This window comes from Leopardus geoffroyi, chromosome A3, assembly GCF_018350155.1.
Source record: "Leopardus geoffroyi isolate Oge1 chromosome A3, O.geoffroyi_Oge1_pat1.0, whole genome shotgun sequence".
Lineage (NCBI taxonomy): Eukaryota > Metazoa > Chordata > Mammalia > Carnivora > Felidae > Leopardus > Leopardus geoffroyi.
The window spans coordinates 35,966,863-35,993,734 of NC_059336.1; the positions used below are offsets into that span (position 1 = coordinate 35,966,863).

Genomic DNA, 26,872 nt, shown 5'->3' on the forward strand with positions numbered 1-26,872 from the left:
GAAGGGAGAAGGACAGCTGCAGTCCTGGCCTTGGGCGCAAGGTCTCTGCCATACGTGGCGCTGGGCTTGCAGAGCCCTCCTCCAGCATCCCGGAGCGGCCGGCCACCAGGCGGGGACCAGGCCACCTGGTGGAGCGGGGCGGGGCTCGGAGCCCCGCCCCGCCGCGCACCGGTGCGGTTGCCTTGGCAGCGAGGCGGGGCGTGGCCGAAGCTCACAATCAGCCAAGTCACCGCAGCTCCCACCCTGCCCCCTGCGCTTTCACCTGGCGGCGCTTTCGCCCCCGGCGGACCCGGGGCCCATGGACACACACGTCCGCTCCCTGCTGCCCCGCGCGCCGGCTCGCCTGCTCTGCCCAAGGAGACACCATTCACGGCTGGGCGCCCACGCCGGGCTCTGGGAGCCCGAGGTCGCGGCTGGGGCCCGCGCCAGGCGGCAGAGAACGAGGGCCTGGGCCGCCGGGCGTCCCAGCAGACAGAGGCGCAACCGCCGCCCCTGATCACCCCCACGACTAAGAGGTGAGCTTGGCACCTTGCTCCCTGCCACCTGGCCTTTACCTTGAAGTTACTTCTTAGCCCCTCTCCCCTACCGCATTTTTCTGAGACTTAAAACTGAAAGGGACCGTAAAGAACCCTGCAAATGTACACCGTGGCTTCTGGGGGAGTTGAAACCCACGGACATTTGATTTATTCATAGTGAGCCTGCTTTGAGGGACTTTGCTAAGTACTTTACTAGAATTGTCTCATTTCCTCTTCATATGGACCATCGAGTGGGTACTGTCATCCCCATTTCACAGATAAAGACTGAGGCACAAACCAGGTAGATAATATGTCCAGGTTTTTGCAACCAGTTTATGTAAATAATGTTGCAGAGAAGGGGGGAGGGGGAATCACAAACAACAAAAACAGATTTCCCCACCTGCAATCCCACACTCTTTCCACTGTGTGGAAATTCCCAGTGTGTTTCCCTCCACTCCTCTTTTTAGCAAACCACCCTTGTGTGATAGACTCCTTGGAGAAGTTGATGAGTTCTGTGGATCTCTCCTCCACAGGGGAAAAATGTACCTGTACACACACACACACACACACACACACACACACAGCAGATTGTCATATAATTTTAGAGGGCTTAGACCCAAACATGGACCTCAGGTGAAGAAACCCTGTTCTATTCCACTATCTCTTGAGATTGTCCATATAGATGATCAGATAGGGGTATGCCACGGTGGCTCAGCTGTCATACAGAGGTAAAGTGTACATGTTGGGGTGTGTGTATACATGATGACTCCCCTGAAGATCAGAGATGCTTTCACAATTTTGAAGAACTCAGAATTAGAGGGCAGGACTTCTGTTATTTCCTTCAGTGGGGGGAGGCTCTTGTTCAGTCTTGGCAGTAGGTTGTGAAGGACAGAGAAGGGGAACTGCTCTCTCCCCAGCACTTTGGGGCTTTGGCTGGAAGAGTACAAGCTGTAGAACTGGCCCGTGGGCTGTGGAATTCATCACTGTAGCTTGACTGGACATGCTTCATGCTGCTAATTCTTTGTTAGGGGTGGGTGCCTCAGAGAAAGCATTGAAGTCTCTGATTAGGATGTTTCTGTTCACACAAATGAGGTGGCATAGATTCAGGATAGTCAAGGAGCTATTTGGAAGCACTGTATCCTATTCCTGTGTACGTTGTGCCTACGTGTGCAGTATGACACTGCACCTAACTAGGATATGGCTGGTACTAATAAATCGTAAGCGCTGCTAAAGTAAATATCACCAAGGCATGGAGCAAAGGCCAAGTGGGTGACTTGTGGGGCAGCTCAGGACTTACTGGGAGCCTATTTACACACACGGGTCTAAGCAGCTGCAGTATCTGGTCTCCTAGTCGACCACATGTTATAAACAGATTAGAAGGGAAGAGAGGGGCTACAGCAAACAGGACATTGAAGCCACAAGCTGTGTGATGACTGATGTCCCAGCGGCAGAGGAGGAAGCACAAAGAAAAAACAGCAGGCAGAAGAATGGGGAGAAAAGGCAGCAGCATGCCTTTGACAGTGATGCTCACCCTTCTCCCTGACACTCTTTCCTCCTTTCCTTCACCCAGTCTCCCGGGAGCCTGCAGCCACTGAAAACCCCACAGTTGCCCGTAGACCAGGCTTAGATCTCTCTCTCTTGAACTGTGTTCCATATTGCTATGTAGATTCTAACTCAGCATGCCAAAGCATAACTGTCTACACTCTTTGACCAATCTGACTGCGTCCTGCACTCCCCATCTCAGACACAGGTAGCCAGTTGCTCAAACTAGAAACCTGGGCATTCTCTTTGGTTTCTTCCACTCCTCAATCTTAACACTTTCAGTCATCATTTATGGAGCAACCATTACTTGAATGCCCCACATGAGTCAGGTTCTGGGTGATGGAGAAATAAAGGTCATTATAATATAAAACTTCTGTTCCATGAAGGCTGTATACTACTGGGGAAGTCACACAGTATATAAATTGAATATATCTATATCTACAGATCTATAGAAATATAATATACGGAAGTGCTTGATTTCATTATAAAGAAAGGAAAGAGGTGAAGCGACATGGTGGCTGCTGTCTGAATGGTGAGAAGTGCCAACCAACGGAAATTCCGAGCTAAGAACACTCCAGGCAGAAGGAACAAGAGGTTCCACAGGCAGGAATGCACTTTTGTTCTATAAGCAGAAAGGTGGTCAGGGTGGCTGGAGGTCATCTTATCAAGGGAGGTCGGAGTAAAGTAAGATCACAGAGGCAGAGAAAATTTTCTTAAAAGATCAATAGGAGGAGTTTAGATTTATTCTGATTACAATGAAAATCTGTTGAACTGCTTTTAAAAAATAGTTTGGAGGGAAGTTTCTGGCATGGGAACTTTCTGGAACTTTCTGGTAATGTTCTATATCCTGATAGGAGTTTGGGTTACATAGATGTATGCAATTGTCAAAACTTATAGAATGGAACACTTAATTATTGGACATTTCATATTCAAAAGACAAAAAGGAAAAAAAGAACTGTAAACAAATATTGAACTCCAGTTAAGGGTATTGCCTGCTGGAATATGTGTGCAGTTTACTTTGAAATGGATCAAAAAATAGATGGCTGAGTAGACAGAGGGATGGATAGATAAGTGAAAGCGAGTAAAGCATTAATGGTAGGATCTGTGATGGATATATGGGTATTCAACTTTTCTTTATATTAAAAATAATTAGGGGCCCCTGGGTGGCTCAGTCGGTTAAGCGTCAGACTTCGGCTCAGGTCATGATCTCACGGTCCATGAGTTCGAGCCCCATGTCGGGCTCTGTGCTGACAGCTCAGAGCCTGGAGCCTGCTTCAGATTCTGTGTCTCCCTCTCTCTGACCCTCCCCCATTCATGCTCTGTCTCTCTCTGTCTCAAAAATAAATAAACATTAAAAAGAATTATACTAAAATGTTGGGGGTGGAGGCTTGTCTAATCTACATTTAACAAAGCTTTTTCTGGGTACTGAATAAAGAATGGCTCTGCAGGGCTGCTGAGGAAGCAGTGAGACGGATTAGAAGCTGTGACAAGGGTTTGGCCTAGGATAGCACCACTGGTAATTGATGTGAGGATATATTCTGGAGGTAGAGTTATGGGGTTTGCTGGTGGATTTAAAGAGTAGGGGACCTGTGAGGAAAGAAAGAAGAATAACTGAGTATTTTCATCTGAATAGACAGATGGATGGTGACGCCATTACTGGAAGTGGGGAGAACTGGAGAAAGGGTGATATCAAGTGTTCGGCTTTGGATGTTTCATATTTTATATGCCTATTAGAGTTCCTTGTGAGAATGAAGAGTCAACAGGTAGATACATCACTTTGGAGCTCTGGGGAGAGTCAGAGAGTGAATATTCAGAAACCTCAAATTGGCATGAAAGTCATGAGACAGGATGAGACCATCAGGGCAATGTGTGAGAATAGACAAGAGTCCTGAGGGCGGAGCCCTGGTCACCCCAACAGGCTTCTGGCAGAAGACGGGAGCCAGCAAAGGAGAATGAAGAGTGGGTGGTGAGGTAGGACAAGAACAGGCAATGGAGATGTTATGGTTGCCTAGAGAGACATAGTTAAAGAGGAGCAAGGGTTCAAAAGTGCAACTCATTGCCAGAGGGAATATAGGTGAGGGAGCAGATTTGTAGGAGAAAAGATGATACAGTTTCTGATTTTGTAGTAAGATGAAATCTTTTCAATTGCAAAGGACAGAAACTCAGCTAACTAGCTTATACAAAATTAAGGGGGGTGGGGGTTGGGAGAGGATATTTACTTCTGCAACCCTGACCTAGTGCTGCATTAACTAACATGTTGCATGGATTAAAGTGGTGGGTGAATTCTGGCACAACTGAGTCCCAACCTCTGCCCTAAGTCTCAGTCTCTGTAACACACACTCTCCCTGACTGCCAACATGGTTCCTGCAACTGCAGCACCCCACCCTACTGCTTAACAGCATCAGCACACAGTAGTCTGTCCATATAGTTCTGGCAGAAGGGTCCCTTAGGATGCTGACTGGCTGATGTCCTTCCTGAGCATGTGCTCACACACAGACTAAGCCTTGGTCTTTGACTCATTGCTATCATAGGGGATGGAAGGGGCAGATCCATACAAAATGCTGGGGGTCAAAGGTTGCTTGACTTTATCTGATACATTTTTTTTTTTATTTAAAAAAAAATTTTTTTTTTTCAACGTTTATTTTATTTTTGGGACAGAGAGAGACAGAGCATGAACGGGGGAGGGGCAGAGAGAGAGGGAGACACAGAATCGGAAACAGGCTCCAGGCTCTGAGCCATCAGCCCAGAGCCTGACGCGGGGCTCGAACTTACGGACCGCGAGATCGTGACCTGGCTGAAGTCGGACGCTTAACCGACTGCGCCACCCAGGCGCCCCTATCTGATACATTTTTAAAAGATGTTTCTGAGGACTGACCAGAGAAAGGAAGCTAGGGGATCTGTTGTAGAAGCAGTGAGACAAATTAGAAGTCTGTGGCAATGACTTGGCCTAGGAGAGCAGTACTATATGATCTGGAATGGATTTCCAATATGATAATGGGGTTCTTTTCCCAGAAAAAGTGAGGAAAGAAAAGCAAGCTGGGTCTACCTAGCCTGAATCAACTGAAAATATTGTTTTTCCATAAATGAAAGGAGATAACATTTCATATTAGAATGCTCATTACAATGTAACAGTGGGATTATTTATGAAAATTACAGTTCTCTCTCAACCGTTCACCTACCTTATTCCCATGTAAGATGACACAGTAATCACGTTTGGTATCTCACAGAATCCAGTAGATTCCTCCTTATGATAAGCACCTCAAAATTCTACATGTTCTTTTTTTAACACTTGTTAACTGCTAAAACCTGTGTGGTCTCTGTTGAGAGGCATGCTGGTAACAGAGCCATGTAGTGGGAAAATGAAACCTTACCTTGGTACTTTTGTTAGCCTTACTTTCTTTGTGGCTAAAATGGGGAGGCTGTGTCAAGGAAGGAAGATTAAATGAGACAAGAAATGAAATTAACAAGAAAGCTTCACAGGAAGGCTGATATTAATTAGGATGAAAGATTTGTTTTGAAATATTTTAACTTTATGCTAACTGTATGTCCTTTGTATTTATGTGTAATTTATACTCTCATGAAGTCAGTTGCCATAAACTATGGTAATATCATTTCGTAAGAAACAGCCTCTCTTCTCAGAAGGGAAGATATAAAATATTACTATCTAATCAAAATACAGATGACAAAATTAACTTTGAGTTTTGTATGTTTCTGTTTTTGTTTTTGTTGCTATAGTTTTGTTTTTGGTCCAGAAAAGCATCTTCAAGAAGGTGGTCGAGTATGGCTTTAGCAGATAAGAGACTTGAGAACTTGCAGATCTACAAAGTTCTTCAGTGTGTTCGGAACAAAGACATGAAGCAGATAGAGAAGTTGATCAGGCTTGGATACCCTGAACTAATCAATTTCACAGAACCGGTCAATGGACACAGTGCTCTGCACTTAGCCTCAATTTCCAATGACATTGATATGGTCAGCTTTCTCCTTAGCCTTGGTGCTCATCCTGATGTGCAAGACAAGATGGGCTGTACTCCGACAATGAGGGCTGCAGAACTGGGTCATGAATTGTCCATGGAAATATTAGCCAAGGCAAAGGCTGACATGAGTATAGTTGATAATGAAGGAAAAGGTAAAAATCCCAGCATTCTGCCCAACAGATGCAATCTACTTTGTAGCCAGAAATCAATAAATAGTGCATTTTTGCTTTCCAACTGTAGAAGTAAAAGACTCATGGGTTTAAATGAAAAGCCAGGTTCTCACTCTTGTACCTAAGGACACTGTCTCCCCATAATTTGAAAACAGTATGGGTAGATCTTAGGGAGACAAGATCTGAGAGATTTCTCATTTAAAAAGAAAGTTAGAGTTAGATTAATCTATGTTTGGTGGCTTTCCTAAATGTGGAGAATTTTTACATCTATTGTCATTACCATAGTCATAATCATCGATTATAAGATATAAAAATCTTGTTTAAGACAAAAGAGGAGGGAGAGCATTCTTATTCCTTTTGATACTTTAGAACATCAAATAATGTTCTTTTGGGCTCCAAAAGGACTTTGGCACCTCTCAACAGCAGTATGACGTAGAAAGGGGGTTACAGTTGGGAACTGGAAGGACTAAGGTGGATGCCGGCATAAACTCCAATGTTCTAGGGTCAATTTAATTGTATTTGGAAAAAGAACTTAAAACTTGAGACATGTCATTTCCTTTATTGTTTAGGTGAGATAGCCCCCACTTCTCTACTCTGTTCTCCTAATCACATCTCAAGACCATGTTTGGGAGCTTCTGGCCCAAATAACTCAAAGTTCCAGAAGGACTTGACACAGCCTTGTGAAAATCACCAAGAAAATTACCACCAGGCTTAATATAAATTGGTAGATTTAATCAGTTGTCCCAAGGAGTTGCTTCAAGTACAAAGCCATTAACATCAGTCCCACACTAAAGAAATAAATCCCATTTTTAATGTTAATATTTTCTGACAGGAACAAAATCCGCTTTTGTAATTCTCTCCAGACTTGGTATTTGATAAATGACTTGCTTAAAACAATAAGAGAGGACAAAGAAAAGGAACAATCATTTAATTACTTAATAGTACCACATAACGAAATGAACTTCGGATGCGTTCAGGGGTCAAATGCATTTTAAAATGTTAAATCCTGAATAAAAAAAGCCTCTTAAAACTCTGTAGAATATCATATCCCAAAGTGTTCCATGGACCACTGAATTGCTGAGATGTTGATAAGGGTTACAAGCAAAATTGGTTCCACTGTCAAATTCATTAGAGAACCATTGGATAAAACAAATTGAGACATGTTGATTTCACATTTGTCAGACTAGATACAGGGATATTTTCCATATTTCTTTGACCCTTGAAATAGTTTTTCCTTATGGCATCTTATATACCTGGAGTTTTGTGGAATGCACTTTGGGGAAACAATGTAATGGAGAACAGTTTACCTTCCAGAGTTTGAAACGAATGTTTTTTTTAAAGGTTGAGACATTTTATATCATAAAAATCTAAAATTGCAAAATTAAAACTGAACAAGTAAAATTAGAAACAGGGTTAAGTGAATACTTGTAGCAAATGCAATAGCCATATGGCTACTATCTAAGCTAATTCAAATTAATACTAAGCTTGTCAAGGTTTTGGAAGATGAATGCATGAGAAAATAATCTGACAAATCACATAGGAAGAATTAAAGATAGAAAACAAAACTTGGGACAAGTACAAATCTTGTTGCACACATAACCTTGTTAGTACAGCCCCCTAGAGACTTGATTCTGTGTAACCCATGGTAGGCTTACTGCACTGAGTGAATGCCCTGTCTTCACCAGTTCAGCACATCTAGCTCACCTTGCACATCCCTTAGTTGTCCTCTCACTTGTCAAACTGTTTTGCTTCTTGCATAGTCTTGGTCATTAACATCCTATTTTCCAGGGATTGATGTATGCCTCACTGGACATTGTTCCTAAAAGATAAGCAAACATTTAAGTGGTTAAAATACTTACTGGATCTTTAGAAGGATGTGGGACATACTCTAGGCTAAACTGTACTTTGAACAATTTTGCAGAATATGGAAAAGGTAAATCTCTAAGCCAAAACTCTTTCCTATGTCTTTGGGGATTAATTAGTGTCTGTCTATTCTGGAGAATGTAATACTGTCTTCCCTTTAAGGGTTAAGCTAGACTAGTTCCTTAGAGCCCCCATTCCATTGGTTCTCCCATTTATAGGAATGCATACCCAGTCCTACATGCAGTATGCAAATTTGACTGTCCACCATTTTTTCTCCCTTTATTTCCATTTCAGTTTTAGAATTTGATTCATGTCCTTTATGGCTTAAAGAGTCAGCCCAGATAGACTTTGACTGGGAGTTACGCATGCCATCATTATAAAGTATCTATTTCATAAGTGCCTTAGGGCCTTTTGTAATGAATTCAGCCTCTGGTATTTCTAGATCGCATTGCTGTTTATTGTTGTTTTTGTTGTTTTGGTCCACTCTTGCCTCATATGACTTGTTGTATCTTTGATTTTCTATTTTCAACCATGTCCTTGACCATCTTTCTGTTTTAACTGTTCTGAGTAACCCTATTTTAGATGTGTCTGTTTATATGAAATATATTTAGATTTTGATTTTATATAAATTGTGATTTTTATTTAATGGTAGAATTTACCCAATTTATATTTATCTGGATGCCCCAAAGGTTTGGCCTCAGAACTGTCATTTATTTTATATTATGAAGTTATATTTAATATAAAATATATAAATAAATATGTATAAATGTATTTTCCTAAATGGTCCATATATTCTTTTTCTTGTTGTGTGTATTATATTTTCTAAGTTAATGGTCTGTTTTTAGTTCTTTTTTTTTTTTTGGTTGTTGGAATGGTAGTTTTATCTATTTTTATTACTTACTGATTTAAAAAAAATTTTTTTAATGTTTATTTATTTTTGAGAGCAAGAGAGAGAGAGAGACAGAACATGAGTGGGGAAGGGGCAGAGAAACAAGGAGACACAGAATCTGAAGCAAGCAAGCTCCAGGCTCTGAGCTGTCAGCACAGAGCCTGATGCGGGGCTCAAACCCATGAACCACAAGATCATGACCTGATCCAAAGTCGGATGCTTAACTGACTGAGCCACCCAGGCGCCCCTATTATTTACTGATTTTTTAAAATTGAGGTATATTTGACATAAACATTATATTAGTTTCAGGTGTACACATAATTTGATGTTTGTATGGATTGCAAAATGATCACCACAGTAAATCTAGTTAACATCTGTCTTTTTTCTTGGGAAGAGAACTGATTTTTTTTTTTTTGTTTTGGGTTTTTTTGTTTTAAGTTTAATTACTTATTTTGAGAGAGACAGAGAGCACAAGTGGCGGAGGGCCAGAGAGAGAATCCAAAGCAGGCTCCACACTGTCAGCACAGAGCCCAATATGAACCTCAAACTTGTGAAGCCGAAACCCACAGTTGGATGCTTGTTTTTGGTTGTTTTAATGGCAAACTTGATAGCTTTACATACACTTAAACCTTTGTTTATTAAAGTAGCAGTTTACATGGTATTCATTAATATTTTGCTATGAAAGAAGAGATTAGTACAATAACTTTTTGCATCCTTAAACTTACATGTCCATTGCTTTTATATGTGAACAACAGTTTGATAGGTACAAAACTCCTTACTTTCTTTCTCAGGTGATATTGTAGAGATACTTCAGTTATTTTCTAGCATGGACTATTACAGTAGCAAAATCTCAAGGCCAGACTGACTTTTGCTTCTTATAGATAGGATCTGAACTGTTACCCAGATGCTCACAGGACACCTTCTCTACCTAGCTTTACATACGCATGCCTCATTGATTTTTCTTAATCCATTTTTCCTGAGACCCAAATATGCTTTTTTAATCTTGAAATTCAGGTTTTCACTTCAAGAAAGTTTTTTTCTATTGTATCTCCATTTTTTTCTGTTCCACTTAGTGTTTTATTATTGAACACCAATTACATACATGTTCACTCTCCTTTGCCTCTAGACCATTTCAACTCTTCCATCATCTGTGACATTCTCCTTAGTTCTTTTGTATTTTTCCTCCACATCCTGGATGATGGTTTTGCTTTCCTTTTTCCTGCTTCCAATTTGACTTCCCTTTCTTTGGTGGTTTTAGTTTCCTCTACCATTTCTTTCCTAACTTCAGCGGGCTTAATTTCATCTTTTCCTTCTATTTATCTTCTATTGTCCTAGCAGCCCTTCTTTTAAAGGTCTTGGCCTATCTTTGTACTTTTATTTTAGAAGAAAAAAGTTATATTTAGCTTCTTTGCTATCATAGAAATAGGTCAGTCAATAATTTTCACATGGTATAATTTTCCTAGTATGTAGTTTTTGCCTAGCTTTTACTATCAGGTTTCTTTCTTTCAGTATCTTAGCCCCCCCCCCTCCCCCCAATGGGTCACATGCTAGTTTTTTATTTGCTTATTGCTCCTCTTTGAATGAAGCCTGTTTAGAATAAGGTCATTACAAAGTCAGTTTGGAGCCTGACTGCTGTTTGCCTAGATTACAATACCTCTGATCTGTAGTACATTTTTGACATGAATTATATTGAGGACCTATATGTCATAAGTTCTGGGTCGGGGGATTTAGCATTTTCCTTTATTCATTGGAACAAAACGATTTGCCAAAATGGTAGAGCCCCTTGTCATGTACTTTGTCTTCTCAGTGCTGCTATACTGACCGCTACACATGGCTGGTCTGCACATTTTATCATCCAGTACCACTTCCTTTGTCACTCTGCAGTTTCAGAGGGGACACAGCAACCCACCAACCAGCACCCACAGTCCTGCATGTGGGGTATAGGCTGCAAGAACCCATGGTTGACAAGGGCTCACATATCAGCACTCTGATTCTTCCCCTGAACCAGGTCCGATCACATTTGGTCGTAACTGTTTTCTGATTCTATCAAAGGTTGACTTTCTTCTTTTGTTTCTCGGTCTTGGTATTTCAGTTGGTTACAGAAGGAAAAAGCAAGGCAACTATGCCTTTGCTCCACCACCTTCAGCTAGCCAATTATGGATTTCAAAATTGTTATATTTTTCTTGCTATCTGGTTCAAATATATGGAGACTTAATTAAATACTCTCTGGGGATTCTATTTTTCTACAGGTGTTTTGTTTTACTGCATTTTGCCTACTAAGCGGCATTATCGCTGTGCATTGATTGCCCTGGACCATGGTGCAGATGTCAACAACTCTACCTGTGAAGGAAAGCCAATATTCCTTAGAGCGTGTGAAGAAGCACATGATGTTAAAGATATGTGCCTGACCTTTTTGGAAAAAGGAGCCAATCCAAATGCTATCAACTCAGTATGACTATTCCTGTGATTATATATATATATTCCTTTTTTTTAAATTATAGACGCTCAGTAGTGTAATTTTCGCATTTAATTATGGTAAAATTATCCTGTTAGCTTATAGACTATTCATTTCTATTCACAGTGTTTTAAGATGATAGATTTTCATTATCTTTATATTACCATGATTCCACAGTCTATTTCCTAATTACATTTGGAAAATTGGTATTTATTATGCATAATGGTAAAAGATCATTAGAGAAAAATAGAAAAGATACCACTGATGCCTAATAAAAATGTATCTTTTTGGAAAGAAAACATGTAGTCCTGCTGTTTCCTGTATCTATCTTGCCCCCTTTCCTTGTTTGGCCAATTTATTGAGTTTTCTTATTGTTTAATAGTCATTTCCAGGGGCGCCTGGGTGGCGCAGTCGGTTAAGCGTCCGACTTCAGCCAGGTCACGATCTCGCGGTCCGTGAGTTTGAGCCCCGCGTCGGGCTCTGGGCTGATGGCTCAGAGCCTGGAGCCTGTTTCCGATTCTGTGTCTCCCTCTCTCTCTGCCCCTCCCCCGTTCATGCTCTGTCTCTCTCTGTCCCAAAAATAAATAAACATTGAAAAAAAAAAATAGTCATTTCCAGATGATAAAAAAATCAATTTTTTTCCTTATTAGAAAACACCTATAACCTAATTTTAGCATATACTTTACCCTCTTTCCCCCCCTTTTGCACTACTTTCTTTACAAAAAAAAATGCATTTTATAGCCTGATTTCTCACAGGGACATCTGGTGTGACCTTGACTCTGATATTCGAATTCTTCTACATGGACCAGCTGACTTCATTTTTCCTATTTGTTACATGAAACCAATAAAAATACAGAGAACTAAACATGTCAGTGTGAATCTAAGGCCAAATGGATTTAGACCATATTTATACGAAATAAGTGATTTAAGATAACAAGCATAACCGGCATTTGATCTGTTTCTCATCCAGTCCACAGGTCGAACGGCTTTAATGGAAGCATCAAGAGAAGGAGTGCTAGAGCTAGTCCGAGGGATATTGGAAAGAGGAGGTGAAGTGAATGCCTTTGACAATGAGAGACATCACGCTGCACATTTTGCTGCCAAAGGAGGCTTTTTTGATGTAATAATCTGCCCTTTGCTTTAAAATCTGTTGCTCACGCCTTTTCACAAATTGTTTTAATATCATGCAGGTTACACTAAGAATGTTTTCGAAGTTACCATCTTGATTTCCCTAGATAATTCTAAAATTATATTTCAGATCAAATGTTTTTTTTAAAAACTTTCTAGCCCTTCAGTTTTATCTGCTTGCTAAGTTTATTCATTTAACATTACTGGTAATGTTTTTCTGTATTCTTAACTATGACAAATTAAAAGTTTTGCCAATCAGGACTTTTTTATTTTATGCCTCCATTACATATCAGAATCTTCAAAATATGGCTTGACCAAACTGTGGGAGAACAATGCCAACAAACTCTTATCTCCGTGAGTTTTTGTGTGCATCTAATGACTCACCTAAATTTTAAACTCTTAAGTATCCTGGTTATCTGGACATACCAGTAAAGGATATCTCATAGGTACAATGACACTGCAGAAACGAAATAGGAACCAATGCTATCCTATTTTTTTTTTTAATTCTGAATTACGTCTAAACTTTCTTTACTCAATTTTCTGAGTTTTTACATAGCTACCTTTGTTTCTGTCATTGAGTCTTGTCCCCACAATAAAAATATACATCACAATAGAAGTCACATTTGGTAAAGACTTTGCTTCCCTGATAATGTTTTCTGTAGGCTGATGCTTTCTAGAATTACTAGAATTTACCAAGATAGCATGCCCTAGATGAGTATCCAATTTTCTAAACTCTTGGTCAAAGCTATTTGATAGAATTGTCAGCAATGGTGAAAAAGTTGTATATCTGTGCCGTATAATACAGTAGCCACATGTGGCTTTTGAGCATTTGAAATACGGCTAGTGAAACTAAGGAACTGGATTTTTTTTAATGGTTTTCTATTTAATTCGATTTAATTTTAAATAGCCACATGTAGCATAAGTAACTATTAGATAACAAGTTGGGGTGTCAGTCTTCATGCAATAAATGTATGTTCCTATTCCTCTACTGTATCCACTGTTTATTTTGCAGATATTGAAGCTGCTTTTTGCTTACAAGGGAGACATGGGGCTGATTGCATTGAATGGGAACACACCACTTCATTATGCTGCCATGGGCGGTTTTGCAGATTGCTGCAAATATATAGCTCAGCGAGGTAAAAGTGTCTAGCAATTTTATGTTTAAAGCAGTTATGATTTACCCATGTTGCAGATGAGCAGACAGTTTGGGCCTGCCACTTGTCAGTTGCATATCTTTTTCAATAACCCATCCTCAGTTATATATGTAGAAAGAAAATTGAAAATTTTTTCTTACTCTACCTTCTGTGAAATCATGAATCAGGTCTTAAAGTGATGAAAACTCATTTTCTGAAATGTTTTTAGGTTGTCATTAAAAATCTAAAGAGGATTGGGGCGCCTGGGTGGCTTGGTCGGTTGGTCGTCCGACTTCGGCTCAGGTCATGATCTCACGGTCCCTGAGTTCGAGCCCCGCGTCGGGCTCTGTGCTGACAGCTCAGAGCCTGAAGCCTGTTTCAGATTCTGTGTCTCCCTTTCTCTCTGCCTCTCCCCTGTTCATGCTCTGTCTTTCTCTGTCTCAAAAATAAATAAACGTTAAAAAAAAATTAAAAAAAAAAATCTAAAGAGGATTGTTCATATGTCGGCTAATTATTAAAATGCTTATAGTTTTTAAAGTCCTTTTAAAAATGTCCACCAATCTGAAGAACGAACACTGAAAACTATGTCTTTTAGTCTGCATTCTTTTTTAATTTTTTTTTTTCAACGTTTATTTATTTTTGGGACAGAGAGAGACAGAGCATGAACGGGGGAGGGGCAGAGAGAGAGGGAGACACAGAATCGGAAACAGGCTCCAGGCTCTGAGCCATCAGCCCAGAGCCTGACGCGGGGCTCGAACTCACGGACCGCGAGATCGTGACCTGGCTGAAGTCGGACGCTTAACCGACTGCGCCACCCAGGCGCCCCTTAGTCTGCATTCTTAATTATTTCATTAAAAAATTGTTCAATTGTGTCAAGGATAACTTTCCTAAATCATTTGAAATTATAGGGGAAATATTTTAGGGAGAAAGATAAAATGAAAATTTTCATGGAAAATTTGAAATTTATTTTCGGTTTACCTTTAGCTTCTAGGTACCTATTAATTTAGGAATATAAACTATGCATGTATAGCTTAATGTAGTCCTTAAAATGGGAATTTTAGCCAATTAAGTTTAAAGATCTGGATCCATTTGGTGTCAATTACATGCTAACTTAAAGTACATTAAAAGTTTTTAACTTTGTGAAAAATGGAACTGCATTCTGCTGAACGTTGTAGTAATGGGTTTGGTTTTTTGCTTTTTTTTCTCCAGTTTGAGTAATAGGCAAAAACTTAAAGCCCTATGACTCTAGAATACAGCAGAGAAAGTACTTTTGCTTTTCTGTCCTCTACACAGACAGAATCTCAGGAGTCCCTGAGACATAGAGATCCTATATTGTAACCACTAAAATAAACTAATGTGCTTGCGTAACTAATAGTGCAATAACGAATTCACGTTTACTTTTTATGAACTTATACAAACTCCTACTCTTCCCCCCCATCGTCCCCCAATAAACACTTGTAACAAATAAAGAAAGGAACGTGTATCAAATGCAACTTTTGCCCCATAAATGGTCTCATCAGTCTTGTTTGCACATTTGTCACTATCAGCAGTTTATTCTGACATTTCATTTTTTTTCTTTTTCAAATGTCTATGTATTTTGAGAGAGAGTGTGTGTGCACATACACATAGGGAAGGGCAGAGTGAGAGGAAGAGAGAGAATCCCAAGCAGGCTCCACTCTGTCAGCACAGAGCCCAGTGCAAGGCTCAATTTCATGAACCATGAGATCATGAGCTGAGCTAAAATCAAGAGTTGGACACTTAACCGAGTCACCCAGGTGCTCCTGATATTGCATTTTTAACATAATTTATTTCTAAAAACAAAAGATCTGCCCAGATTAAGACAATTCTTCAACTTTAACATGTTAACTGCTTTCTTATTAGGACAAACATCACCAGGCACATTCTCTATCTATATACTCCTGGGAGAAAGTCACAGAAAGCAAATTGAGAAGCACATTTGGCCAGAGCGTAGGCCACGCCAAAGGCCTTGCCCAATGACACAGAAAGGCTTCATCTTCCTGGTAGAATCATAAGACTAGGCCATGTTTTCTTCTTTTTTAAGATTTATTTATTTTTGAGAAAGAGAGAGAGCACAAGTGGGGAAGGGGCAGAGAGAGAAGGGGACAGAGGATCCGAAGCAGTCTCTGCACTGACAGACTTGACAGCAGTGAGCCCGATGTGGGGCTCGAACATACAAGTCATGAAATCAACGACCTGGGCCAAAGTCGGATGCTCAACTGACTGAGCCACCCAGGTGCCCCTAAACCGTGTTTCTAAAACAAGTGGCTGAAAGCATTCTAAGTTCTCTTGCATGTTCGGAGGTACAACCACTTCACTAGATCCTATGTGGGTGACCTAATTCCATAACAGAAGTATTACCAACTACATGTTCACCTTTTGAATCTTAGATCTAAGGCAGTCAGAGCAACAACAAACAATGCATTAACAATTAAATGCTCTTTTCTGAGTTAACTCCCTGGGTTTAGCGTCTTCTATACTTAAATGTGAAGGCTGGACTGTTTCCCACATTAAACCATCTTCTTCCTGTTGCTAGAGCAATTTACAAGTCCCGGTAAGCAGTGTGAGTGTCCTATCCAAGGGCAGAAGCAGGGAGCTGGGAACAGTTCTAGGGAAGCACCCCAGGAGAGTTCTCTTTCTCATGGGTCTTTGGCTTGTCAGCTCACACTAGCTGTAAGTTGAGTACCTTCGACCACAGATCATAAGTCACAAAGGGAATGAATGGATCTGTATTTACTAATTATAAGGGAGGAGATAAAAAGTCCCAAGGCCAGAGGAGAAAAAAACGCCTTCAGATCTTTAAGCTGGGACGTTGGAAACTTTTATCCGCATAAAGGTTTCTAACTAGGAGGAAACTGGAAGCATAAGAAGGCAAGATCAAACAGCTTTAAGATCCTTTGATCCTTAGGGGTGAATATAGAAGCAGTGGCTTGGGAGATGGTAGATAAACCCCTCGACACCTTGAAGAAGCGAAAAAGCTAAATAAAAACAGCATTCTTGAAGTTGTTATGGAATTATACTGTCGAGACCAGCCTCAGGCCCCCTTTTCGATAAGTCACTGTTTAATATAGAAATTTTAGAATCCTTATTCTCATAATACTCTTTTTGAGTTTTTCTATCACTACTAAAATTATCAGTCTTAGTATAAAATGTTCAGTTTGACAATACCAAAGGAAGTATCAACCTTCAAAAGCACCGGTGACTAATTTTCTTTTTTTTTTTTTTTAATTTTTTTTCAACGTTTATTTATTTTTGGGACAGAGAGAGACAGAGCATGAACGGGGGAGGGGCAGAGAGAGAGGGAGACACAGAATTGGAAACAGGCTCCAGGCTCTGAGCCATCAGCCCAGAGCCTGACGCGGGGCTTGAACTCCCGGACCGCGAGATCGTGACCTGGCTGAAGTCGGACGCTTAACCGACTGCGCCACCCAGGCGCCCCGACTAATTTTCTTTTTGACAAGGAATACAACTATGAAGTATTGGCAGGGCATGCTTTATTTCTGCATGCAGCCACCTGTACATTTTCGTTGGTAGACATACTGATTGGGGAGCAATCTTCTTTGATTATGTGATGTTGGCAAAGCAACAGGAGAGGCTTCTTCTAGATGCAAAACACTAGAAAGATCTTCTTCATTGTCTGACTTATTTATATACATAACGGATTTTTAATGTCTCAAGACACTTACTATAGACAGCACAACCTTCCTAGTGGCACTAAGCCGACCCTCCAATGTACCCGGAGAAGTTTATTTATTTGGGGAATACCTACGTGTAATGTTGGTGTCATCATTTTAAGGAAGGGACCAAGAAGGAAAATGAATTTTAGTGTCTGATTTGCACAAATGTAATACTGGAAGTCTTTCAGATTCGATGAACAAATTGTTTTTTCCTGGGTTAGGTTGTTCACATGACCTTATCACAAAACAGCAGATCAACAGAAATTAAATGGATTCCGTGGGGAATACAGTTTAAGATCGTACATAGGTTTGCAGTCATAATCATTCAAAAAGAAGCAGGTGCAGCATTCTGAGTTCCTAATGGCCCAGTAAGCTATCTGAACCCAGCTTCTTTCTATACTCAAATATTACCCTCACTCTTTTCTTTTTTTAGTAGCAGGTCTGCTTAGCAAGTATGCCAAAATGATATTTGTTTCAAATATCTATAGGGATCAATGTCCTAATTCTTTAGGGGCAGAGAATATAAATTGGAAACATATTTCAGAATTCACCAAAGTGAAGCTCACAGAAAAAAAAAATCACAGTTTAATTTGGTAATTATAGGGGATAAATATTTTGACTAATAGATCAAAATTAAGAAAAGGGTTTGATGAATGTCATTCACAGAGCCATGCAGATGCCTGGGTAATATTCATAATAATGATGCTTCATGTTCTAGGATGTGACCTGAAATGGAAGAACTTAGATCATAAAACACCCAGAGTTGTGGCCAAAGAAGGCGGTTTCAAAGCAGCAAACAAAGAAATACGGCGGGCAGAGCGAACCGCTAATAAACTGGCACGGCCAGGAGCCAAAAATCCGAATCCACTCTGGGCCCTTAGACTTCATGACTGGTCGCTAGAACATGAGACTTTCCTTCGGGAAGCCTTTTCATTTGTGGACAGAGGTGATGGGACAGTCAGCAAGGAGGACTTCGTGTTGACATTGGAGGAGAGGCAAGATTTTGTCACGTCGGAACAGCTGGCTATGGTAGCTCAATATCATGAAAAATTACGGGGAGGTGGGGTCAATATTAATGATTTCTTTAAAGGAACCAGATACTTAAGCAAGGCTTATGTCTTGGGATCATATGGGCCCAAGAAAAAGAAAAAAGGGATGGCCAAAAAGGTAAAGAAAGGCAAGTTTGTTTTACCCCTCCCAATCTGCATCATCCCTGACCACGTATTTCCCCAACGGAGTGATGGCGGGCCACCCTATTACATGATTGAAACCTACAAGAATATAACTGATTGCAATCGGTTTAACCGAGACCATCCACCAGAACATCCCATTCAGGATGACTCCGCTTGGTACATTGATGATCCAGGGAAGGTATTTTCAAATATTAATTTCGTCACCAAGGCAGGAGACCTGGCTTCTCTGAAAAAGGCATTTGAATCAGGAATACCTGTGGATATGAAGGATAATTATTACAAAACACCACTAATGACTGCATGTGCCAGTGGAAACATGGATGCTGTCAAGTTTCTTCTTGAAAAAGGGTGGGTTTTCTTTCTTGAGTGAGGTTTAAATTTCATGGGTCTTTATATTCAACTCCAGAATTTTACGGCAAAGAAAGAGCTTCATTTCTGAAATCTAGATTAGAGATAGATCTTGCATGGGAAAGTTGGCTAATGGGAACCTGGGAATGTGTGTACGCACAGATAGCTTGCCAATAACAACTACGCACAAAGTTGCTTTACTAGAGAGCTTTACCTACATGTTGTGTAGGTCACTTTTTATTTTATTTTAAATTACCAAGATAATTTTTAAAATTTATTTATTGTTGAGAGAGAGAGAATGCACTTGCCTGTGAGTGGGGGGAGGGGCCAAAAGAGATGAGGAGAGAGAATCCCAAGCAGGCTCTGCATTGTCAGCACAGAGCCGGTTGAGGGGTTCAAACTCACAAACCTAGATCATGACCTGAGCAGAAATGACCTGAGAAGAAATAAGAGTCAGGCACTTAAACTGACTCAGCCACCCAGGTGCCCCAAGAATTTTATTGTAGGAGAAACATAACATGATCTACCCTCTTAACAAATTATAAGTGTACAATACAATATTAACTATAATCACACTATTGTATGGTAGATCTCTAGAACTTATTCATTTTACATGTTGCTTTTTAATCTGTCTCTTGTGTATGTGTTGCGGGGGGGGGGGGGGATCCTAACAAATTTAAACAAGTGGTACAATGGCCATGATAACATGTCCCTTCTCTCCTCCAGAACCTCCTTGGTTCATTTGTAAATATCTTTAAAATATCAAAGCATCACATTTTTATTTAACTTTGTAATCTAAAGCAACTTCTCAGGTTTAATTCCTTCTTGTACCATAGCTGAATAGCCTGGGGTAAGTTTCTTAACTTTTTGTGCCTCCATATCCTCATTTTTATAATGGGGCTCTAATAGGACTCAGCTCACAGATTTTCAAGATCAAATCATTTAAAATATGTAAATCACTTATTAGCAAAGCAATTGCATATTTGATAAAAGTTGTTATTATTATTAATACAAGGGCAAAGGTCAAAGAAGTATTCAAATTTGTATATTATCTAGAGGGAGTATAAAGCAATGAGAATTTGAACTTTCAGACAGTGAATTTTTTTTAAATTTTTTTAATATTTATTTTTGAGAGAGAGAGAGAGAGAGAGAGAGAGAGAGAGAGAGACAGCGTGAGCGGGGGAGGGGCAGAGAGAGAGGGAGACACAGAATCCGAAGTGGGCTCCAGATTCTGAGCTGTCAGCACAGAGCCCGATGCGGGGCTTGAACTCACAAACCGTGAGATCATGACCTGAGCCGAAGCCGGACGCCTAACCGACTGAGCCACCCAGGCGCCCCGACAGTGAATTTTTTTTAAAAAGAACTGACATTTAAAATACTACACTTAGATGCTTAGAATTTTAATAATGAAGGTGCATTTAAAAATCTATAACATTCAGAGAAAGTAGACTCAAAGTGAAATAACGTGACCTTTATATTTCCTATCAGCTTTTACCTTCATTGGATCCAGTTATATAATTTTCCCTAATTTTAACCTTTGCAAAAAGTGTAACCCCTGGGATCTAAGTGCCTTTAAAAACTAAACAAGGGGCGCCTGGGTGGCGCAGTCGGTTGGGCGTCCGACTTCAGCCAGGTCACGATCTCGCGTTCCGTGAGTTCGAGCCCCGCGTCGGGCTCTGGGCTGATGGCTCAGAGCCTGGAGCCTGTTTCCGATTCTGTGTCTCCCTCTCTCTCTGCCCCTCCCCCATTCATGCTCTGTCTCTCTCTGTCCCAAAAATGAATAAACGTTGAAAAAAAAAAAAACTAAACAAAATGTGTATTTATGCAAAGAAAATTAAGACTGTCAGATAATGCAGAGCACGAGTCAAGAAAAATTATGGCACAGAGTTTAACTTTACTCAGAGCTTCCCTCATTTATAGCTGGACAACTGTATGAAATCTGGCTTTGCATGTTCAGCCTCCAATGCTTGGAACAACCCATATATTTAGCTTGTGCATCTGTCTTATTTTATAGGGCTAACGTTAATGCAACAGATAATTTCCTGTGGACTCCGCTTCATTTTGCATGCCACACAGGCCAGCAAGATATTGTTGAGCTTCTTGTAAAATCTGGAGCTGTGATAGACGCAGTCTCCATCAACAACACCACTCCTTTAACTAGAGCTATTGAGAGCTGCAGACTGGATACTGTAAAATACCTACTTGATATCGGTGCTAAATTCCAACTGGAAAATAGAAAAGGTATGTGTTCATATCATTGATATAGTTACAGTCAGAAAAGGAGAATTTAGATTCAAAACCTCTTCTGATTCTATTCTTATAGGACCACATTTCCCTGTGAGAGTTACTACTGCAAACGGAAGCCTAAGTTGAATGTTACACAAGTTGGTTTTCTATGGAGTGCCTCTCAATCACTGGTGTGAAAGGATCAGTGCTTTATGTTTGCAATCTGTCATGGACGGATACTTGTGTAAAGTACAAGAAAAAGTGACTTCCTAGAAAATGAAATGAGAAAAAACATGAAATACAAGGGTTTTTGTAATCACTAGATTAAAATGACAGAAAATTCTTCTATCAAATCTATCTAAAAATTTCTAAATGCCCACTCTTTTTTTTTATGTTTATTCATTTTTGAGAGTGTTGTGCTGACAGCAGAGAGCCTGATGTGGGGCTTGAACTCACGAACCGTGAGATGATGACCTGAGCTGAAGTTGGGCACTTAACTGACTGAGCCACCCAGGCACCCCTCTAATTATCCACTCTTAATTTCTGTGGTTATTTCACTATAGTCCTATAAGCATTAGTTTGTGGGCTTGCACCAATGTTCGGGGTTTTCACACTGATACAACTGTCAATTCCTAGTAAATGACATAGTTTAAAGACTATAGAATGTGGATTCTTTCCAAAGCTGAACAAATTCCTGAATTTGAGGTTCTCTCTAGGACATAAATGGGAGGCCTAGCTTATATCACACCTGAAGAATAAATAAAAATTTGAATAACTATTTGACCTTATTGCTTGGAGGTATCATTTTCTTATAGTGGAGGCTGTTGCTTCCTTTTGATCTGAGAGAGCATTAATATTTCTGGCTGCTTCAGGCTTCCTCTGAGTCACTGGCAGTATTGATTTAGGTCTGCCTGAGGATATTACAGGTGTCATAATACCCAGCCATGTGCACAGCACACTGTGATACCAGCTTCCTCAGGCCTTTTTGAATATACCTCCTTATATCATGGAAAGGGGAGAATAATGTAAAATTATCACACAAAAGGAAATGTACGCAATGTGGGAAGAGAACCATCAATCAAATATTCACATGTAAATATCCTATCAACTTTTTAAGAAACACGCTTAAAAAAAAACAAAAACAAGAAAAGGTTGTGTTGCCAGTAAATGGCACTTTAAATTATGAGATCTTAGAGCTGGGTCCACCTTAGAGAATATCTCATCTAGCTTTGTGACCCTACATATAACCATTTGCTTTACTAATCACCTTTACTACTGTATGCTAAGGGCTGATGTGCTGAGGTTTTCTACATGGCTTATTATCAATCTGTTTATTGTTATTCTGAATTTATGTCTTGAACAGGGCACACTGCCATGGATATTGCAAAGGCGTATGCTGACTATAGAATAATTAGTTTGATACAAGAAAAGCTGGATAGCTTGCCAAAACCAGCAGAAAACCAAAAATTGAAAGGCAAGCCACCTCCTAAAATGAAGACTGAAGGCCCTGAAATTAAGAAAGAGGAGGTAAGAAAAGCAATGGACTACCCATTAGTAACTAGAACCTGTTAAAAACTTGTTGGGGGGTAGGGCCATGTCATTATGTACATGTGGTTATACAGCATGGGCAAAATAATATACAACCCATATTGTCAGAACTATTATGCAGTACTTTTAAAGAAATAGCTAGCAAAGAAATTCCTAGTATGGAAAAGTCTAAAAAGTGCTCATTGCAAATAAAATCCATGTAAAAACCAAGATGGTTCAGCCAAACACAATTAGAATGTTGAAAAAAGAATTGGCATTGGCTATGTATATATTTGGTTCTGAGTTATACAGATTTGATGAGACACCCTAGACAGGGAAGTAGGGTGAGAAGAATGAAGCAAAGCATGTTTTTCCTTCATTATGGTATCATAATTTTTCATTACACATCTTACCTTCTTTCTAAGGAATTTTATTTTTTTAATGGTTATTTTTGAGAGAGAGAGAGGGGAGGGAGAGAGACAGGGAGACAGAGAATCTCAAGCAGTCTCTGTGCTGTCAGCACAGAACCCAATGTGGGGCTCAAACTTATGAACCATGAGATCATGACTTAAGCTGAAATCAAGAGTCAGACGCTTAACTGACTGAGCCACCCAGGCACCCCCTAAGGGATTTTAATGACTACCAATGAACCCTGGGATATGGGGCCCCTTGTGACTTGGATATCCTGCAGAATGACTCTAGAAGTTTTAAAAGTGTCACGTGACTGTTCCTGGTAATCTGGAGTGATGTGGGTGCCTCTAAACTACCAGCAGAAGTTTAAGGTTTTTGCCCATAGAGATTACTGAGAGATCAAGACTTTGTCATTAGCAGCGAAGCCCAAGTGCATTTCTTTTTTCTTTTTGTATGAAATTTATTGTCAAATTGGTTTCCATACAACACCCAGTGCTCATCCCAACAGGTGCCCTCCTCAATACACCTCACCCATCCTCCCCTCCCTCCCACCCCCCATAAAACCCTCAGTTTGTTCTCAGTTTTTAAGAGTCTCTTATATTTTGGCTCCCTCCCTAACCTTTTTTTTTTTCCTTCCCCTCCCTCATAGTCTGCTGTTAAGTTTCTCAGGATCCACATAAGAGTGAAAACATATAGAATCTGTCTTTCTCTGTATGACTTATTTCACTTAGCATAACACTCTCCAGTTCCATCCACATTGCTACAAAAGGCCATATTTCATTCTTTCTCATTGCCACGTAGTATTCCATTGTGTATATAAACCACAATTTCTTTATCCATTCATCAGTTGAAGTGCATTTCTAAGTAGGCTAGAAGCTTCTTTTAGGGAAGCAGGAGGAATCCCTGGTGATCCTTGGCAAACATAGGTCAGGGATGAAATTCAAAAAGGAAAAGCTCTAATATTGGAATTGGAAATTGGAAAGGGTTGGAGAAATGTAAGGTGGTAGGAAGTGGAGAGGGTGAAGGGATTATAACAAACATGGAGGACAATCAACAGTAAGGAGTAATAAACATGGAGGGGACGAGAGTAAGAATGGCCAGAGGTGAAGGATGATCAATCAGCTAAGCTTCTACTACATACATCATTATCATTTTAGTAGGATAATTTAATTTTTCTAGTTAATCAGTGACCATAGATAAATAATGGGTATCTTGAAGACTTAAATTCTCTGTTACCAATACTACTAATAAAGTAGAGTTAAACAAAGCAAACTAGTTATCTTCCCCCATCCAAAGTTATAATATTCTATTTCATTTCAAATTATAATTTATATAGTAACATTTTTATTTTTACTTGGCTTCAGAGCAAGATACAGAACAACAAATAATATAAAAAAAAGTGTAATATAGGTTTTTGCAATTGATAGGGTTGGTTTTTCTTTTGTCTCATTTCCAGGAACCACTTTCATCAGTTTATGTACCAGCCATATCAGAGGAAAAGAAAGTGCATAAGGATAATGTGGTTTATCTCAATTCATTGATTACCAGTGGTTATACCAAGAAAGTGGATATTACATTTATTCCACGGAGGGTAAGTACTTTGGAAAGATCTTCATAACATGCTGTAAACTCATATCATTTTCTAAATACATTTCATGCAGAGCACCCAAACAAATGTCCAAAGATTATCTTTCACGGTTATGATATGAAGGTATCCTTTTGCCAATTCCTGCTGCTTCAACTCAGTAAGTTCACCTTCTTTAGCTTCCAATATCTGGTTTCCTCTATTACTATTTCTATATCAACATTTTAGTTGTCCTTGAAAACCTAAAGTATTCTTTGGTCAATGCCATTCCCTGTCCCCATTTGGTCACAAGTTCAATAGACACATTTTCTTGGTACTTCTCAGACCCCAGTACTCTTACTACCATCTCACTTGGGAGTTTCATACTAAGCAACACTGGATTTATTCAGTAGCTTCCTAAATATCCACAATTAAAGAGGTGGAGACATCTTTGGAGAACAAGAGTGGTCTTGCCAATCCCCATCAAGCCATGCTGAATAAGAGACCATCAGCCCCCTCTGCCTTCTACTATGAAAATAATTTTCTTATGACTTCCCCATAAGACATAAAGGTAACAAACCCAAATGATCTTCTAATTCCATCTCTTCCTTGTTTTGACATCCCAAAAATGAACAGCAGAGGATCATCAGAGGTAACTGAAAAGCATTTCAGGTGTCCAAACAGTCACCATCAGAATTAGTGATGCCCATGTAACTCCTCTTCCTCATGTAAGAGGAACACATAAGCTAAAATAGATTTAGAAGTAAATTTGATAGTTTTAAGTTAATCATACTGGACACTGTGTGGATACTGACGTATTTGGCTGGCTTTCGTATTCATGCCTGCTCTGGATATGGTTGTTTGTTTTAAGATCTGGAGTCCTGAAGCCACAACAGCAGAGCTGATCAGGAAAAGGGAGCTGCGGCGGGAGAGGTTCACTTACGAGGTAGACTTTGAGGACTTCATGATGCCCTTTCAGAAGAACATCACAGAGAAAGCTCAAGCCTTAGAAGCTGCCTTCAAGACCTAGATCATAGCAGTTGCTTCTTGGGGTCAACATTTCGAGGCCCAGGGAGAAAGTCGGTATTTCCATCAAAGTCAAAGCAATCCACAAATGAAGAATTTGTAACCAAATAATTGTTTTTGCTTTAACAGCTATAAATATTCTGAGCTATCTGGAGAAGGTGTATTTTATTTTGCATTGAATTACATGTCATTCTGGATAAACCCCTTAATCTTCTTTAAGGATGTAGTAGAATAAATGGCATTTTGGTTATAAATATAACATTATTGTCAAAAAATGTACAAAATGTACACCCATTATGTTTGCTAAATATATAATTCCAGTGGAAATTGATGAAAACAATTTAATAGTAGGGAAGAGAAGTAGTTCTAACCTGTTAACCTGTTAAGGAAGGAGTTTGTTTCCTACACACCATCGTACGTGGTATATATTAGATACCTGGGTCAAATAAGCTTTGGCACTTATAGCAGACCCTGTCAGCACACCATCCCTTTCTCCTTGATTGAAGCAGGCCTAATATTCAGATGCTGGAAGGCGGACTCTGACACTTAAGTTTGTAGAGTAGGGCCCAAATACACGAGAACAAGAGCCTCCGAGAAGCAGCTCTCAACCAGTGAGTGAACAGATGCAGTGTATTAACACCCCTGCTCCCTCACCGCTCTGGTTGGAATGTTTGGAAGTGAGCATTCCTATTGACTGCTCAAGTTCCCCCAAGAGGTTAAGATCACATTGCCAGCAGTGGTAATTTGATAACACACCCTTCATTGGCAGCCTTCCCTTCCCTGTCCTCCCACATTTCTCCCATACCTTCAGATCTTTGTCAAGGTCACCTCTGAAATATGTACACCTAAACCCTTGTCTCGAGGTTGCTTCTGGAAGGACCCAAGCTAAGATAACAACTACAGTATTAGTTATGACTCTGAGTCCCCCTAGCAAAAACTTTAAAAGTGCATTCCCTTATCTTCTGTTTACTACAAAATAAACATTTCCCCAGCAAGGAGGATGTGCCCCCAGGGTCCTGTGCAATTGAGAAACAGTTCAACTAGTATTCATACAATAGTTGAAACTTGGAGCGAAATTTCCAGATGCCAAAAAAATATACATATGATAAAGAAGGACTAGGTATCGCATATGATTTTTTTTTCTCAAGGCATGGGCAGGGTGGGCAAGGGAGAAGTGGGGAATTTAAGAGATCTACCAAGAATACTTACAAGT

The 26,872-nt window shown here is 39.9% G+C and overlaps 1 protein-coding gene and 1 long non-coding RNA gene across 4 annotated transcripts in view; one reads left to right on the forward strand and one right to left on the reverse strand.

The window, feature by feature from the left end:
• Window positions 1–203: 203 nt before the first annotated feature.
• On the forward strand, window positions 204–25,810 carry ANKEF1 (ankyrin repeat and EF-hand domain containing 1). 3 transcript variants are annotated; one of them, XM_045445309.1, is made up of 10 exons: window positions 204–515; window positions 5,793–6,183; window positions 11,203–11,402; window positions 12,379–12,528; window positions 13,549–13,672; window positions 18,083–18,905; window positions 20,920–21,146; window positions 22,495–22,658; window positions 24,526–24,660; window positions 25,505–25,810. In XM_045445309.1, the coding sequence occupies exons 2-10, from the start codon at window positions 5,838–5,840 to the stop codon at window positions 25,661–25,663; spliced, it is 2,328 nt and encodes a 775-aa protein (XP_045301265.1). In that variant the 5' UTR covers window positions 204–515; window positions 5,793–5,837; the 3' UTR covers window positions 25,664–25,810. The 3 variants fall into 3 exon arrangements, with proteins under 3 accessions (XP_045301265.1, XP_045301266.1, XP_045301268.1); XM_045445310.1 differs by lacking the exon at window positions 5,793–6,183 and having other exon boundaries at window positions 206–515; XM_045445312.1 differs by lacking the exons at window positions 204–515; window positions 5,793–6,183 and having other exon boundaries at window positions 11,305–11,416.
• Window positions 7,906–26,872, reverse strand: part of LOC123580501 — a 167,975-nt gene continuing 149,008 nt past the window's right edge. Inside the window, exon 4 of the long non-coding RNA XR_006703327.1 lies at window positions 7,906–8,020. This is a non-coding gene — a long non-coding RNA (uncharacterized LOC123580501). The remainder of the gene's footprint in view (window positions 8,021–26,872) is intronic.